Source organism: Ochlerotatus camptorhynchus, unplaced genomic scaffold, assembly GCF_037179485.1.
Source record: "Ochlerotatus camptorhynchus isolate MF236.1 unplaced genomic scaffold, CSIRO-AGI_Acam_v1.1 ptg000432l, whole genome shotgun sequence".
In the NCBI taxonomy this organism is placed as follows: Eukaryota; Metazoa; Arthropoda; class Insecta; order Diptera; family Culicidae; genus Ochlerotatus; species Ochlerotatus camptorhynchus.
This window is the reverse complement of record NW_027040918.1, coordinates 4,209,281-4,224,994: the sequence shown is the minus strand read 5'-3', so window position 1 is coordinate 4,224,994 and position 15,714 is coordinate 4,209,281. Positions and strand designations below refer to the sequence as shown.

Genomic DNA, 15,714 nt, shown 5'->3' with positions numbered 1-15,714 from the left:
CCTACAGTCAGCCGAGAATTTTCCTGGCACGTCGATCATCGTCGCTCTCCATAGTTGAAGACACAGCTCCCACACTTTCCTTCGCAAAAAAATTCTTCACTAGATCATGCAGCTCTTGATCGGATGAACGAACGGAAATATGGAAGAGCTAATGGATTGATCGTTCATCTCCAGCGGATGTGCTCCCGTAGACCACCCAACCTAGCCTGGTTTTTTGCAGCCATTGGGCTTCCTCTGACTTCTTCTCTGCTTTTCAGACTCTTGACGGTGTGTACTTCCTTCAAATCGTGCCGCGTAGCGTTAGCTGCACTCGATATCTGCAACTTTATCAGCTGTGACACGTCCTCCACGCGTTCGATGCCACTTATCCACTGCAGGCAGAGTGGGTGTACACTACCGATCATAAGTTTAAGGACACCCCTAAAAAACCATGCAAATATGTTTTGTTCAATGATCTCTCATTTTACGTTCAATTTTCGATCACCAAAGGTTATTTGAATGATATGAATGGTATAGCATAAGTGTTCTACTACTACTTTTATTTCAAAATTTGGCCAACCCAATTCTGAGAAAATCAATCACGATTCTTCAGAGTAAATTTTGAAAAATATTTGTAACTTTGGGTGAGCTTTTAGCACACAAAATTCGAAAATTATATTGTACAATTTGCCTACGAGGAAAGTTCCATTCAATACCTTTCAAATGATCTAAAGAGAACGAAAATTTGACGTAACATAACAGAGATATGAACATAACAAATTTGTCATGTTTTTTTGGGGGTGTCCTTGAACTTATGATCGGGAGTGTACCTCACCGGTCACTCCGAGTTCTTCGGCTACCTTCGATTCCACCAACGTCCTGGAAGAACCATCGTCGAGAAAGGCATACGTTTGGACGGTTTTGCCATTCCCATGCAGCAATACGGGAATAATCCGGAACAAAGCCGTTTGCTTGAACTGACAATGAACGGCTACTGTGATTGTGGTCTTCGGAGGGTCAGTCGATCGGGGTAATTGTGGATTTCCGGGGTGTAGAAGCTTGTGATGACGCTCCTCACAACTGCTCTCTCCACAGTTGCTGGCTTTACACGGTAATTTTGCATGAGAACCCAGGCAGCGACGACACAGGATTCGCTCCTGAACGAGTTTCCAGCGATCACCGAGGGTCATCTTGCGGAACGCATGACAATCCTTTATTTTGTGGCCGTCTTTCTGGCTTAGGCTTGTTCCACCTACGTTCGGTAGTAGGGACATTCTCTACTTTGTTCTCCTCTGCAGCATGCGTGTTAACGTACATCTTCTCCTTCGTCTTAGGTTTCTCCTGCTTGCTACGATGCTCATTAGGGTGTTTCATTTTGAAAAAAGTGATGAATTTTTGATAGGCTACCCTCCAGTTCGATTCATAGCCCCAAAATATGAACCTGTGCAAAAAATGGTAAAGATTGATGAAGGTTTAGAGGTCGCGCCAATGATTTGGATTTTGTATGGAGATTTTGGTGAATTAGTATGGGAAATTATTGATTTTCGTTTACATTGCTCTAACTTTGGTTGTAGTTGTCCAAACGTTGAAAAAAAAAAATATGTGGTTGTCATGACAATGATCAACAAGCCTGTTGTTGTTGCGATGAAATTGGCGTTGTTGCCTTGTACATATTCATCTGTCAATTTACCCTATTTTGCCATTTTTTCACATTTTTATAATTCTTGATACGCTGCAAAACTGAGCGTAGCAACCGTAGGCTTTTTGTTTATTGCCATAGCAATAACATACTAAATTTTTTCGACATTTGGACAAGTAGAAGCAAAGTTATAGCGATATAAGCGATTTTTTAAATTCTTCCATAGTAATTCCCATACAAATTTCAAATCATTGGCGCGACCTCTAAACCTTCATCAATCTTTACCAATTTTTGCACAGGTTCATATTTTGGGGCTATGAATCGAACTGGAGGGTGGCCCATCAGAAATTCATCACTTTTTTCAGAATGAAGCACCCTAATGCTCATCCGCTTCGTTCTGGAAATTCACCTCACTAGCGGCCGTCACGATCTGGTCCATGTAGCTCCCAAATGAGATGAGGTTGACGTTGGTATGTTGACGTTTGGAGAGATACCAGTTCAGTTTGAGTGTGGCTGGAAGCTGGCTCACCAACTCCTGAAGCAGTAAACCGAAACTGATCAGGCTCCCCAGATTTTCCGGCTTAGGGTTTTGTGTAGCCCGCACCTTGGTGAGCAACGAGTTGATGATTTGCTCTGGATGGCCATACAGTGTTTTCAAAGTGTCGATGATCAATGGTACAGATGACGGATCGATAGCTTCGAACCGCTTCCAACGCGTTTCCCTTAAGACATCGCTGCAGTCGCATGAGGTTTTCGCCATCAAAATAATCACACATGTCGGTCGAATTTTGAAGACAGCTCAGGAACAACGGCCACTTGACAGGGTCTCCGGAGAATACAGGCAGATCTCTGGGCACGACGTGTCTGGCGGCGAGTTGTTGTGAGTTGGCAGCTGAGGTGGAGGCAGACGTAGGGATAATCGGCGACATGATTGGAGACACATGGGATGACACTGTATGCACGGAGGGGGGAGTAGAGTGAGCTTGGGGAGGGCTCATAAACACCGGAGCGAATGGCGGTAGTAGGGGGAGTAAACATGGTCCGGTGGCCGGAGGGGGTATTTTATTTATTTGTTCAACTGCCCGTGCCGATCGTGATTGGGCCAATCGTAGTATTAGGAATGAAGTACGTTTGACTTACCGGAGCGGTTGCGTTCTACCGCGGCCTATTCGTCGATGTCGTAGCGGATTCAACGATACCACCCACCGTAGATGACACTGTCTTCTGGCATTGCTGAACTCTATTCGGGTTTCGATCCGCATTCTGGTGTGGGCGTGTTGTCTTAGCTGCCAACTGCTTCTGAAGACTGTCCATATGCTAATGAAGATTGCTTATCTGCTCCATCAAGGCTTCTGGGGTGCGTGTCGGCGAGATCAAACAATTCAACGTAGCCGGCAACACACGATCATCCGTTGAAATTATTGGGAAACCACCGGCTGCTTCACCATAGTCGGTCGTGTTGTTTTGCGCTAGCATTTCTGTTAGCCGATAACGTGTTGGAACAAACGATGCGATATCGGTATGATGTACTTCCGGCGCAACTGAATCCGTTGGATTTGCGATGATCGACAAAGACTGCATGTCGAGCGTACTCGACTCATTCCTGGCTGTAACACTGCTAGTAACTGGAACTACTAGAACTTCCTTGGTAATGGTACCGGTCCGGGACTGAGTACCCGCGGGGATCGTTTTTGGTCCGGCGGTGCTGCTCGTGGTCGGGACTAACTGGCTCTGTACCCAATTGTGAGTTCTCTGTGAACTGCCACGGGATGATCGTCGTGTTCTACCGCTACTACCGCTGCTTTGTTCATCATCAAGCTGGGCTTGCAGGATCTCGTACTTTTTGGCGATGAATGCTTTTTCCAGACGCTTCTCCTCTTCGAGCCGCTGAAGCTCGAGAGAGGCACGTACAGCTCGCGAACTTGCTTTTGATGATCGCTTGGAGACGTTTCCTCCGATGTGACACCGGGAGCCTTCCCGGAGAGCGGCATTTCCGTTAGAAATCTAAATCTCGTTAGAAATCTAAAAAGTTTGTTGAGAGAGAAACTGGATTTCGAACTGGTACAGCACACGACTCGTTTTTATGCAATATGCATGAGTCAGCTTTTTAGCTGTAATATATTTAATTAGGATTATTGTTAAATAAGGGTTTGTTAAATGTTTGTGTTTATGTGTTCACTTACATTTCTAGTCCTTATTAGTGTGTTTGTTCTCTGTCAAAAAATTTTAAACTAGAATAATTAAAAATTTTAAGGAAAATTTGTTCTGCGTCTTGTTTGTTCTTTGTTCTAGCTTTTAATGGTGAGTTAACTTGTCGTGTGTAGGTATTTAGGAACTATTCAATTCGTTGATAATTCAATGCGTTTACATTGGAATTCTTATATATAATTCATCCTGATGCGTGTAGACAGGGTAACCCTGTCTGTCACACAGGGGTGCTGGTTTCTCGTCGTTCGGAACACTCGCACTTCTATCGAATTGGGCTCTCAGGCAGCAATTTATGTGCGGGTGGCAGTGGTTATCACGATATCGAGCATGTTGTTTGGTCATGTACCCTACACCGCGTTACCAGATCTGAGCTATCCACATCCCTCAGGGCCCGAAGAAAACAACCCACGATACCCGTTAGAGATGCCTTGGCTAGCCGAGATCTCGACTATTTGAATTTAATTCATGTGTTTTTAAAACGAATAGATCTGAGGATTTAGTAGTTAGTGTCATCTAGTGTTCTCCCAAGTTGTTAGCTGTCCATCGGTGTACCCCCATGTTTGTCTTTTTCATCAGTATCTCTCTTAGTTCGAGATCAAGAGCACATTGCTCTTAAAACCTTGCGTTCTCAATCCCTATCCTGCCATCCATTTGTTACAATTTCTTACTCCTAACCTCGAGACAGCCGCGAGTAATCGACCCCGGCTTTACTAACGTTAGTTTCAAGTAATATTGTGATCTAAACAATAAATATCGGCTCCGCAAAGCTGCAGCAAATGAGCCTAGAATTTATTCGTTAAAATATTGCAGTTTGGAAAAGGGTGTGAATATTAGAAGTGTTTTACTACACTTGCTCAAATTTCAGATAGACTCACTCAATCAAGCACAAAACGATTGAATTAATCGTGAACCAACAGTAAAATATTCAGGAAATTTGATGCACATAAAGATTGAAATCGAAAAAATCCAGAAACATCAAAAACACTTCCATTAAGACATTTCAAAATTTCGCTGCATCAAGCTAAGAATGTAAAGAATCTCAAAATGCTTTGGTTTTCAAGAAAGTTCATTTGTTTACATCGTGGCTTCACCGGAGCAAGCACGTCGCGATTCAATCGAAATCGATGAAACGTACTGCCTGGCAGTTTTCGATTAAATTCCTGGGCAGGAATTTTATACTTTGATTGACCGAAAGAGTGCCCCGGAAGAATCAATAAAACCAAAAAGAAGTCGAAATTCCCTTAAAAATTCCTAGCCTGGTAAGCAATCTGCAGTTGTGGGCTGAAAAGCGAAACTTCCGTGACTTCTGGGACCATGAACTAGTCAATTTACCAGGAGCAGTGCCTACGGAAGAGGTGGATTGCCGATTCTGACCGGACTTGAAAAACTGCCACTACTGAAATTCCACCCAACAGTGGTACTGCGAAAATGGCGTCACTAAGGAGATGAATCCGGTAAATACTCTGGAAAATTTCACTGGGCGTAAATCACAGTAGGCATTGGTAGTCAGGATAAGTTCATTTGTTTACATCATTCGATTCGATCCTGCATGCTCGAAACGAAAATCCCAGACTATCCGCTCCTGGCAGTTTTCGCTCAAATTCCTGGACAGGGATTTTATACCTCGGTTGACCGGAAGAGTGTCCCGGAAGAATGTAAAATCAAAAAGGAGTCGAAACTCCCCAAAAATTTCCTTGTCTGGCAAGCAATCTGCAGTCGTGGGCTGAAAAGCGAAACTTTCGTTACTTCTGGGACCATGAACTAGTCAATTTATCAGGAGCAGTGCCTACGGAAGAGGTGGATTGCCGATTCTGACCGGACTTGGAAAACTGCCACTTCTCAAATTTCACCTAACAGTGGTACTACGAAAATGGCGTCACAGTGGTTCCTAAGGAGATGAATCCGGTAAATACTCTGGAAAATTTCACTAGGCGTATACAATCACAGTAGGCATTGGTTGTCAGGATAAGTTCATTTGTTTACATCATTCGATTCGATCCTGATCGCTCGACACGAAAATCCCAAACTATCCGCTCCTGGCAGTTTTCGCTCAAATTCCTGGGTAGGGATTTTATACCTCGGTAAACCGGAAGAGTGCCCCGGAAGAATGTAAAATCAAAAAGGAGTCGAAACTCCCCAAAAATTTCCTTGTCTGGCAAGCAATCTGCAGTCGTGGGCTGAAAAGCGAAACTTTCGTTACTTCTGGGACCATGAACCAGCACATTTTCCAGGAGGAGTGCCTACGGAAGAGACTACTGTCTTTTCTGGAGCAGCATGACATGGATTTCCTATTCCGCCTGGACTTGGCAAGCTGCCACTACTCAAATTCCACCAAATAGTGGTACAACGAAAATGGCGTAACGGTGTGTTCGCAAAGAGATTTATCTTGCAAATACTCCGGAACTAAAGCCAATTGAGGAATACTGATCAATTGTGAAGCACATACTGAAGAAAAGGGTGGAACGGTAGAACTGCAATTGGCCTGAAAGATTTCAAGCGGAAATGGAATTTGGCAGCCAAACAAATGGGAACAGGGCTCGTAGTCTTAAAATAATTATAATATTTACTAATGCGTAGCTGTTACATTGAACTGAGAAAAGTAAATAATGAGTCCAAGTTTTCTTGTCTAGAAACATTGTCCAGAGTATTATACATCTTATCTTATCTTCTTATCTAAAACCAACACAGCCAGTTCTTGAAAGCATCCTGGAATATGCTGGATATACCTCCTTAATTTTTCTTGTCAATTTGATATATGTTTCACATCGAAGATGCGTCACACATATCAAAACGGCCAGGCCTACTGTGCAGCATTTAAGGGGCAAGATGATTCAGAAAATATCTGGCCTGTTTAAATCGAAGATTTAAACACGATGCTTCAGAATCCAATGAATGGAAGAAACGTGTCCATCTCGTACCGTACGTTCCGATTTTGGTAATTATATGATTGGTTGATCGTTGGAAGCATCAAAGGAAGAAAGGTTAAGTGATGCTCCATTTTCTTCTGATGGTTGGGACATGAGCACTAACTCTTGTCCTAGCTTTTTATGGCTTATGGCTATGGCGCCATTACTCGCTTTCTGAAAAGAGAAGAGGGAAAGGAGTAGGACAAGGACAAAGGGAAAAGGATTATTGGATATATTGATTTGAAATATACAATATAGAAATGCATAACGGCGGTGGCCACTACGCGAGTCTTGTCACTATTATCAAGTCATAAAAAGTAACAAGGACTAAAATGTGATCATTTGATATCTGGAAAATCATGATTTTGTAGATTGAAGTTGTCATAACTAGGGTTCGGTGGTAGATCTTATACCAGTAACCTACCACAAAAAGGTGATCCCAGTAACGTTGGGGGATAAAAGATTAATACATAAAAAAATAGATAAAAAATTTACAAAATGGAACGAACTCACCAAGTTTAGCCAATTGAATCAAAAGGTAGCTTGACATATGTTAATGTAGAAGCTAGACGAAGCTTGACGAAGATCAACTTTAACTAGTCCGGTTTATGTATTTGAGCAGAATGTCTTCCCTCGATTTGAGATAAAAAATGTTCAGATGAATGTAGTCGATTTTTGTTGCACACTTAGAAATAACTAATTTTACACGTGACAGAATCCATCTTTGACATAAAAATGAGACGTAAACAAGCATGTCATGTAATATTACGTACCCCAAGACTGAAAACTTCGTTGCTTGATGAAAAGTACGTTTGTTTGAGCTACATTTCGCGTCTGTTATGACTCAAAATTATGTTAAAATTGAGGCTCGTATATGTCGCTCTCAGAGCACCTAAATTTACATTAATTTGTCTAAAATATGTACATTGGCAAGCCTTATCGTGGCCAATTGTCAGGTTCAGCGCTGCGACTCAACGCTGAGACAAATGATGGGACGAATGATGGGACGAATGATGGGACGAATGATGGGACGAATGATGGGACGAATGATGGGACGAATGATGGGACGAATGATGGGACGAATGATGGGACGAATGATGGGACGAATGATGGGACGAATGATGGGACGAATGATGGGACGAATGATGGAACGAATGATGGGACGAATGATGGGACGAATGATGGGACGAATGATGGGACGAATGATGGGACGAATGATGGGACGAATGATGGGACGAATGATGGGACGAATGATGGGACGAATGATGGGACGCCTCATGGAGGTTCTACTTGTCTTCGGAACAGCTTCTCAGCGGGAAATAACAGGGAGGTAGAACTAGATACAATGAGATGCAGCTCTCGCAGGTCTTCTTATGTCTTAATGAACTCGCTGACAATCTAGAAATCGTCTCCTGGGCCTGGGCTTTTGAACAGATCAGCAACCGATTATAGATTAAAAAAACTCCACGAAAAAAAACGAACGCCGCGTTCGATTACACGCACAGCCTACTCCTTCTCAAACCGTGGGCACATGATCAACCTCAAACATGGATTCACGGAAACAAAGTACAAATTGACAAAAAACGATTAAAAAAAAAACGACCTCACCAAGTCTGCAACAAGCCGCTGTGTCACTTTTCAGCGTAGCAATCCCAATTGTAGATGATCCACTTCTTGACAGGAACCAACATATACCATTCCTGTTCCAACATATACCATCCCGAGTATTATACATTTTCTTTTACAGTTCATAGACAATCATTGAAGAGGAAGTCTTCATAATATCTGATAATTGCACCAATTTATATTAGGAACCAGGTGTCCCCTGGATTTAATTTATTTTTAAGATTTTGTTGACGTTTTTTTTTTCATTCTTGTTCTTCTCTTCTTTTGCTCTTTCACACCCCTACAGGGACGTTTATACCAGCCCTCACCTTAGTGCTCTTTGAGTACACTTCCACAGTTATTAATTGAGAGCTTACTAAGCCTGTATCATATTGTTGCATTAGTATTATTGTGTGGCAAGTACAAGCTTAGATGATTCATCTCGAAAAATTCCTTGCCCGGATCGGGAATTGAACCCAGTCGGTAAAATTTGAAGACATGCTGTGGTTTGTTCTGTCAAAACCATTGATGCACCGAATATTCGACCGCCATAGTATTCGAAGTGAACCTTTGCGGTCTCAAAATTTCGTTCAAACACCTTGTCGACCACTTGTTAGTTCAGACATCAGTTTTATTGATCCATGATATTAAAAAAGTCCAGTTGTAGTGTGATTCCAAGAATCTTTGTCTGAAGTCAACTAACATCACTCTCATTGCATACCTATCTGCTAGTTGGTTTTCCCCCAAAACACCCACCATGGCCACCGCAATGTACGATAAATATTTACATTTAATGCATTTAAGCGGTCACGTCCAGTAGGCAAAACATCAACATCTACGTTCCGGCACGTGAGCAAATGCTTGCATTTGTCGCGCACCTGATTGCATCATGACTAATTTACTACTGACGGTTTGCGGCTAATAGCCAAGAATCCAATTTTCACACAAACACAAAAAATCACTGGAACTAATAGCGGAAACAGGCGATTTCATTGTACCCTTGAATGGTTATTGATCTTCGGATGATAATTTGTAATTTGTATTCTTACCTAGCAATCAACGAAAGAGACACCGGTATGACGCTCATCTGGCGCCCTCCGACCAGGTAGTCCGCCTCCACATCACCTTTCTTGGACTTCTTCTTTAGGAACCCAAAGTACACCCCTATCATGGCACAGATCATCAACATCAGCACAAACACCACATAGTCATACAGGCCGAACTTTTGCAAAGACACCTTCACTTCGTCGACACTGATGCCTTCCATGTTTCTTTTTCTGGCTTCAACAACAACTATTTCTCAACACACAAAATCACACAACCCTCTGCTCAGAATGGTCAGATCAACGTTTCGTCGCACTTGATTGTCATCCCAAGGGACGACCACTGCAAAAAGACTGATCAACTCTCCTCCCAAAATAAATCAATACCTTCGATGATTGTACTTTCCCCACAGAAAAAAAAATAATCCACCCGCCGAGAGGCAGAATGATCCCTTTTATTCGTGCCCACGTGCGATCCACAGTCGCCAAGATCCAGTGCTCAACTGACCGGCTTACTAAAAGATAACATTGCATTAAAATAATGCAAAATTACGTCTTGTTAGCGTTGAAGAGCAGCAGTTCTATTCTGAATGCGGTGGTTGTGCACCGAGAGATTGTGACTGGCAAGAGTCACCTTGGTAAATAAGTCGCTCTCGCCAAGCGTCGTTAATTCTAGCGAAGTGCGGACCGATCGCTCCAAGTCGTCGTTTCAGAGGTAAGTAGGTAGGTAGGTCTACGAAATGGTAGTTTATCCAATTTCGGATAAATCACCGCAGGAAGTGGAAAATTGTGATCGAGGTTGTTTGAATGTTTTGGAGTTAATCGTAACGAGGATCGTTGTGAGTCAATTGGTGCTTATTTTAGAACTTTTACAATCTGACCTGCGAGTGGCAGAGAGAGAGAGAGAGAGAGAGAGAGAGAGAGAGAGAGAGAGAGAGAGAGAGAGAGAGAGAGAGAGAGGAGGAGGGATTGACGATAAAAGTAGAAATGGCACTTGGGTGAACTGACCGATGTTTACTTAGAATGACATGGAGCTTGCTTGGTGGAGTCATGAGTGATTATGCGCGGGGCGTTGACAGGGACGTAGTGAGGGGATGGCGAAAATGGTCCCCACCTAGGGTAGAGGGGCGAAATCTTCTCCGCGACAGGAATTTTATTGGAATTTAATCAATTGGCGTTATTCCAGAGAACTCCTAGGGAATTTGCGAAAATATTCTCAAAGGTTTCCGTTGAGAATTTGATAGATATTTTGAAAAGTATTCAATGGGCACGAGACGGTTTCTTTGAAATTCCAAGAGTTAAAGTACATGTTAGTTAGGAGATGACTTCCATGTGGATTTAAAGGAGCCCAGGATGATTTCAAAAGAAATTCTGTACAGGATTTAACAAGAAATCTTAAGACAATTTAAATAATTTTTCCTAGGGATTTCTAACCACAAGACCAAGAAAAAATTCACAAGGGCTCTAGAGAACTCCTGACATTATTCCCAATAGGGTTTTGATGATGAGAACATCAACTTTTGGAGTACATACCAAAGGGAGTTTAATTGGAGTCTTCAGAATTTTTTTTCCAAATGGATGAGACCCGTTCAACAGCAACAATTTTGATCGAAATTTAATCACTGGGTGCCAAAGTGCAAATGAAATTCTTCCATTAACCCTCCGTTACTCGCGCTGTTGTAACCTTTGTACAACACACATAAGTTTTCTATTGCCATTTTGTTGCTGAGTTACCAATCAATCTGAAACCGACGAGTATTCCTCAAAAAACTTGTTTTGATCTAAAAAAACCTAAACTTTGACTACAGAAAATGTAAATGAAAACCGCGAAAACTGTGACCATACTACGTGGGATTTGACTTAATTGATTACAACATGGAATATATTGAGATCCTGACCAGATAGAAAGTTACTGTCTCTGACAAAGTTGTTCAGGAGATCACAGCCTTGTCGCTGGCGGACAGTAGTTCAGAATTTGCTCACTACGCGACGCTAGTATACTCGTGAAATTCTCATATAAAATATCTCGAGTTCCCAACCAGATAGAAAGATACTGTCTTCGGCATAGTTGTTCAGGAGGTCAAGGCTTTTTCGCAGGTGGACATTAGTTCAGAGTTTTCTCACTTTGCGGCACTACTATAGATGTGAAACTCTTGCATATAAAATATCTCTAGATCCTGACCAGATAGAAAGTAAATGTATTCGGTAAAGTTTTTCAAGAAGTCAAGATCTTTTTGTTGGGGGACAATAGTTCAGAATTTTCTCACTATGCGGTGCTAGTATATACGTACCTTTCTCGCATATTCAATAGCTCGAGATCTTGATCAGCTAGAAAGTTGATGTCTTCGGCAAAGTTGTTTAGGAGGTCAACACTTTTTGGCTGGTAAACAGTGGTTAATAATTTTCTCACCACGTGGCGTTAGTATACATGTACGCTTCTCGCATATGCTATATCTCGAGATCCTGATCAGATAGAAAGTTACTGTCTACGACAAAGTTGTTCAGGAGGTCAAGGTCTTTTGGCTGGTGGACAGTAGTTCAGAATTTTCTCACTTCATGGTGCTAGTATGCATGTGACATTCTCGCATATAAAATATCTCACGTTGACCAGATAGAAAATTACTGTCGCCGGCAAAGTTGTTCAGGATATCACAAAATTTTTGCTCGTGGACAGTTGTTCAAAATTTTCTCACTACGTAGTGCAAGTGAAATGTGAAATTCTCGCCTGTGATATATCTCGAGATCCTGACCAGATAGAAAGTTACTATCTTGAACAAAGTTGTTCAGGAGGATAAAGCCTAGAGATAATGAGAAAATTCTAAACTATTGTTCACCAACCCAAAAACCTTGACCTACTGAACAACTTTGTTGCAGACAGTAACTTTCGATCTGATTAGGATCTCGAGATATAGCATATGCGAGAAGTGTACATCTATACTAACGACACGTGGTGAGAAAATTCTTAACAACTGTTTACCAGCCAAAAAGGTTTTGACCTCCTGAACAACTTTGTCAAAGACTGTATTTTTCTGTCTGGTCAGGATCTCGAGATATATCACATGTGATAATTTCACATTTATTTTTGCGCTACGTAGTGAGAAAATTCTGAAGTACTCTCCACCAGAAAAGATTATGACCTCTAGAACAACTTTGCCGAAGACAGTAACTTTCTATCTGGTCAGGATCTCGAGATTTTCCATGTTGTAACCAATTAAGTCAAATCCCACGTAGTACGGACACCGTTTATGCGGTTTCCATTCACATTTTCTCTATTATCCGCATTTTCAGGAGTTAACTGTGATGAAAGTTAAGCTTGTTTAGTTAAAAACATGTTTTTTAATGAATACCCGTTGGTTTCATATCGATTGGTAGCTCGGCTGCAAAATGGCAATGGAAAACTCACACTGTTGTACAAAGTACAACGCGCGAGTACTCGTGTTACTAAAGTTGGCGCGATTAACGGAGGGTTATTAACTCAGGATCGATACCAGATACAAGTTTTCTGTCAACATTGCTGAAGAAAAGTACGAGACCTGTTCAGTAGTGAACAGATTAGACTAAAATTGACTCGCAAGGTGGTGCCAGAGTACAAATAAAGTTCGTCCTGTGATATCGCCGGACCAAGACTGAAGAATTTTGACATCATCAAAGTAGTTCAAATGGACGAGTCCCGTCCAGTAGTTCACAGTTTAGTTGTGCATTGACTCACTAGGTGGCACCAGGGTATAAATAAAGTTCTTCTCGTGATAACTCAGGATCTAGACCAGATAGAAGACTCCTTTCTTCAGTAAAGCTGTTGAAATAGACGAAACCTGTTCGTTAGCAAATAGTTTAGTTGGGAATTTCCTCACAAGGTAGCGTCAGAGAATAAATAAAGTTCTTCATGCGATAACTGGGGGGGAAAATAAAAAAATACTGCTGATATTGAGTTGCCGCTGTTTAACACGCAGCTATTTAGAAAGGTTGCCGAATAAAAAGATGTTGCCCACAATAGTCGCTCTCACTAGAAAAGATTGGAGCTTTGTAAAAGCGTTTCAAAACAGTTTTTGACAATAATTTCGACTGAAATTGTAAGAGCAGCTGGCAGCAAAAGATTGTAAACAAACCAATGCTGCAGATGTGTGCATTCCTTAGAGAAAAAGACTTCAGAAATATGGTCGCTGCTTAGGTTTCCGAGAATACGTGAATTCCCCTACCTAAATACACCATTTACTAGACTATCAGACCATATTCACTCATATGATTTCAAAAAATAGTTAAACTATCCATTTATGGAAGTTCTGAGTAGCTTATTTATAATGTTGAGCCAAAAAGCACAAACCACAGAATAGGGCTGCCAGTTCTTGAAGTTTATTTTGTCAAGATATCAAAGGTTCTGGTCATTTCTGAATGTAGACTATTGACCTGAGAGTGTCCAGCCATTAGGCCAAATGGTCATTAGCCCAGAATTGAATAAATTTTTACGAGCTTCCTTACATAGTTATGTCTTAAGCGCTCAGATTTTAAACACTTAGATATTTGTTCAGACTATTTAGACTTTTCAAGAGATCTCGGACTGTGATTTTGGTTTTTTTTTGCAGAATAGAAGAAATTTCTTAAATTTGAATGATTCAAGTTTGGCAAGCAAATAAAATGCAATTTTTTGAAGTATTTTTCCTCATTCAAAAATAAGCAATTTTTTTCGAGTTTTACTCGTTTTGTAATTTTCGGCATTACGAATAAAATATACCATCACATGCATTTTACTTATTTCAAATGCTTCTTCACTTCTTGACTTGTAGAATTTTGATGTAGGCCAATGCACTTTTGAAGAATAGAATTTGGAAATTTGGTAAGAAATGAAAATGCAATGTTCCTTCTTATAACAATGATCAGTTCTTTCGAGTGTTACTATTTTCTTGATTTTTGGATCCAAATATGCAATCACATTCATGTTGTGGTATTGATATTCTTGATGACCCTGCAGGGTTCTTTTTTGGTTACTGAGCAAACAATCATCTCTTCCACAACAGAATAAATCGCCCTCGCAGAGTTTTGATAGTATAAAGCACCGTAAGTTTAAATGAAGAAAAAAAAAATGTTGGAACTATTCCATACCTCTAGGAAAGCATGAACCTAAAAATTCACTAGCACTAAATAAAATGAATATATTCTTTCAATAGTCGATCGAAAAAATAAAAAAAAAAAAACATATGAACAACATCTGCTTTGAATTCATCTACCTACATCGTATATTCAGCTTAACCTAATACCCAATTCCCCATATCCGTAGCACTTATGAGAGAGTCGATGGTCTCTCGTTAAGTAAGTACTACATCAACATTTCGTTTCCTATATTTAGTAACGGTAAAGATGGTAATATCAACAGTCATGCTTGTGGTATCCTTGTTCAAATAGGAATCAATGTTTACTCCCCAGCAGTATTCTTGAAAGCAGTCTGACTGAGAATTTTCAAAAGAGATATGAGTCAACGCTAACGCTAACGCTAATGCAAAACTGGATTTGTTTCTTATTATGAGGTAAAGTAAAATTTGGTTGGAGAAAAGAGTACTTAAAAGACATAATATTTGAGTTTTAGAAAAGACGAGGTAATCGGAAATCTACATGAAATCCTTCACAACATCAGTTGTTGTCGTCATCGGTGAGGTCGGTTCCGGGATCGAAACCTAGTAGCACCAAGTTGAACGGTAACTTGATCGTAATTGTTTTGAGAGACAAGGTGCTCGGTGGCCTAGTGGTGACCGATTCTGCTTACTGAGCAGAAGACCGTGGGTTCAAACCAAAACGAATCCTGCTGCAATCCAAACCCTTTTTTCCGACATCCCAGTGATTTCTCGTGAAAAAGGTGTTCTCGGCCTTCATTCAAGTGAGTATTACGTCAACATATTCCTACCCATTCCCATCTTGACCAGCATTCGGACGTGGCTGGCACTGGTATTGCCTAGTTTTAGATCACCAGTATTTACACATTGAGGATGATTGCTAGTCCCAAGCAACGTCTATTGGTTCTCTGTGTAAGCATATTTTACGCCTATTCGAAAACCAGTAGTCAATAGCTTATTTTCCAAGACAATGTAATTTAGCGTATTTCGTCTCCAATGTGCAGACTTCTTCAGTGTATTGTACAAATACTCGAGTATTAGGACAGTCCAGTATTAGCACAAGACACTGAAGAAGTCAGCACATTGTAGACGAAATACGCATATGTGTTAAGGGTAAGCAAATAAGGTAGCGGAATTAAATGGAAATTACCAATCCTTCACTCTTTCTTCATACAGGTATTCCACTAAGATGAGATCTTCGAACTTTCATGGGCAGACAAGCAAATCATGGT

At 41.0% G+C, this 15,714-nt stretch overlaps 1 protein-coding gene across 1 annotated transcript in view; it reads right to left on the bottom strand.

Moving 5' to 3' along the window:
* rumpel overlaps window positions 1-9,898 on the bottom strand; it is a 33,826-nt gene extending 23,928 nt beyond the window's left edge. Inside the window, exon 1 of the mRNA XM_065234111.1 lies at window positions 9,387-9,898. Coding sequence (XP_065090183.1) covers window positions 9,387-9,604 — 218 coding nt within the window. The 5' untranslated portion in view covers window positions 9,605-9,898. The remainder of the gene's footprint in view (window positions 1-9,386) is intronic.
* Window positions 9,899-15,714: the final 5,816 nt, after the last annotated feature.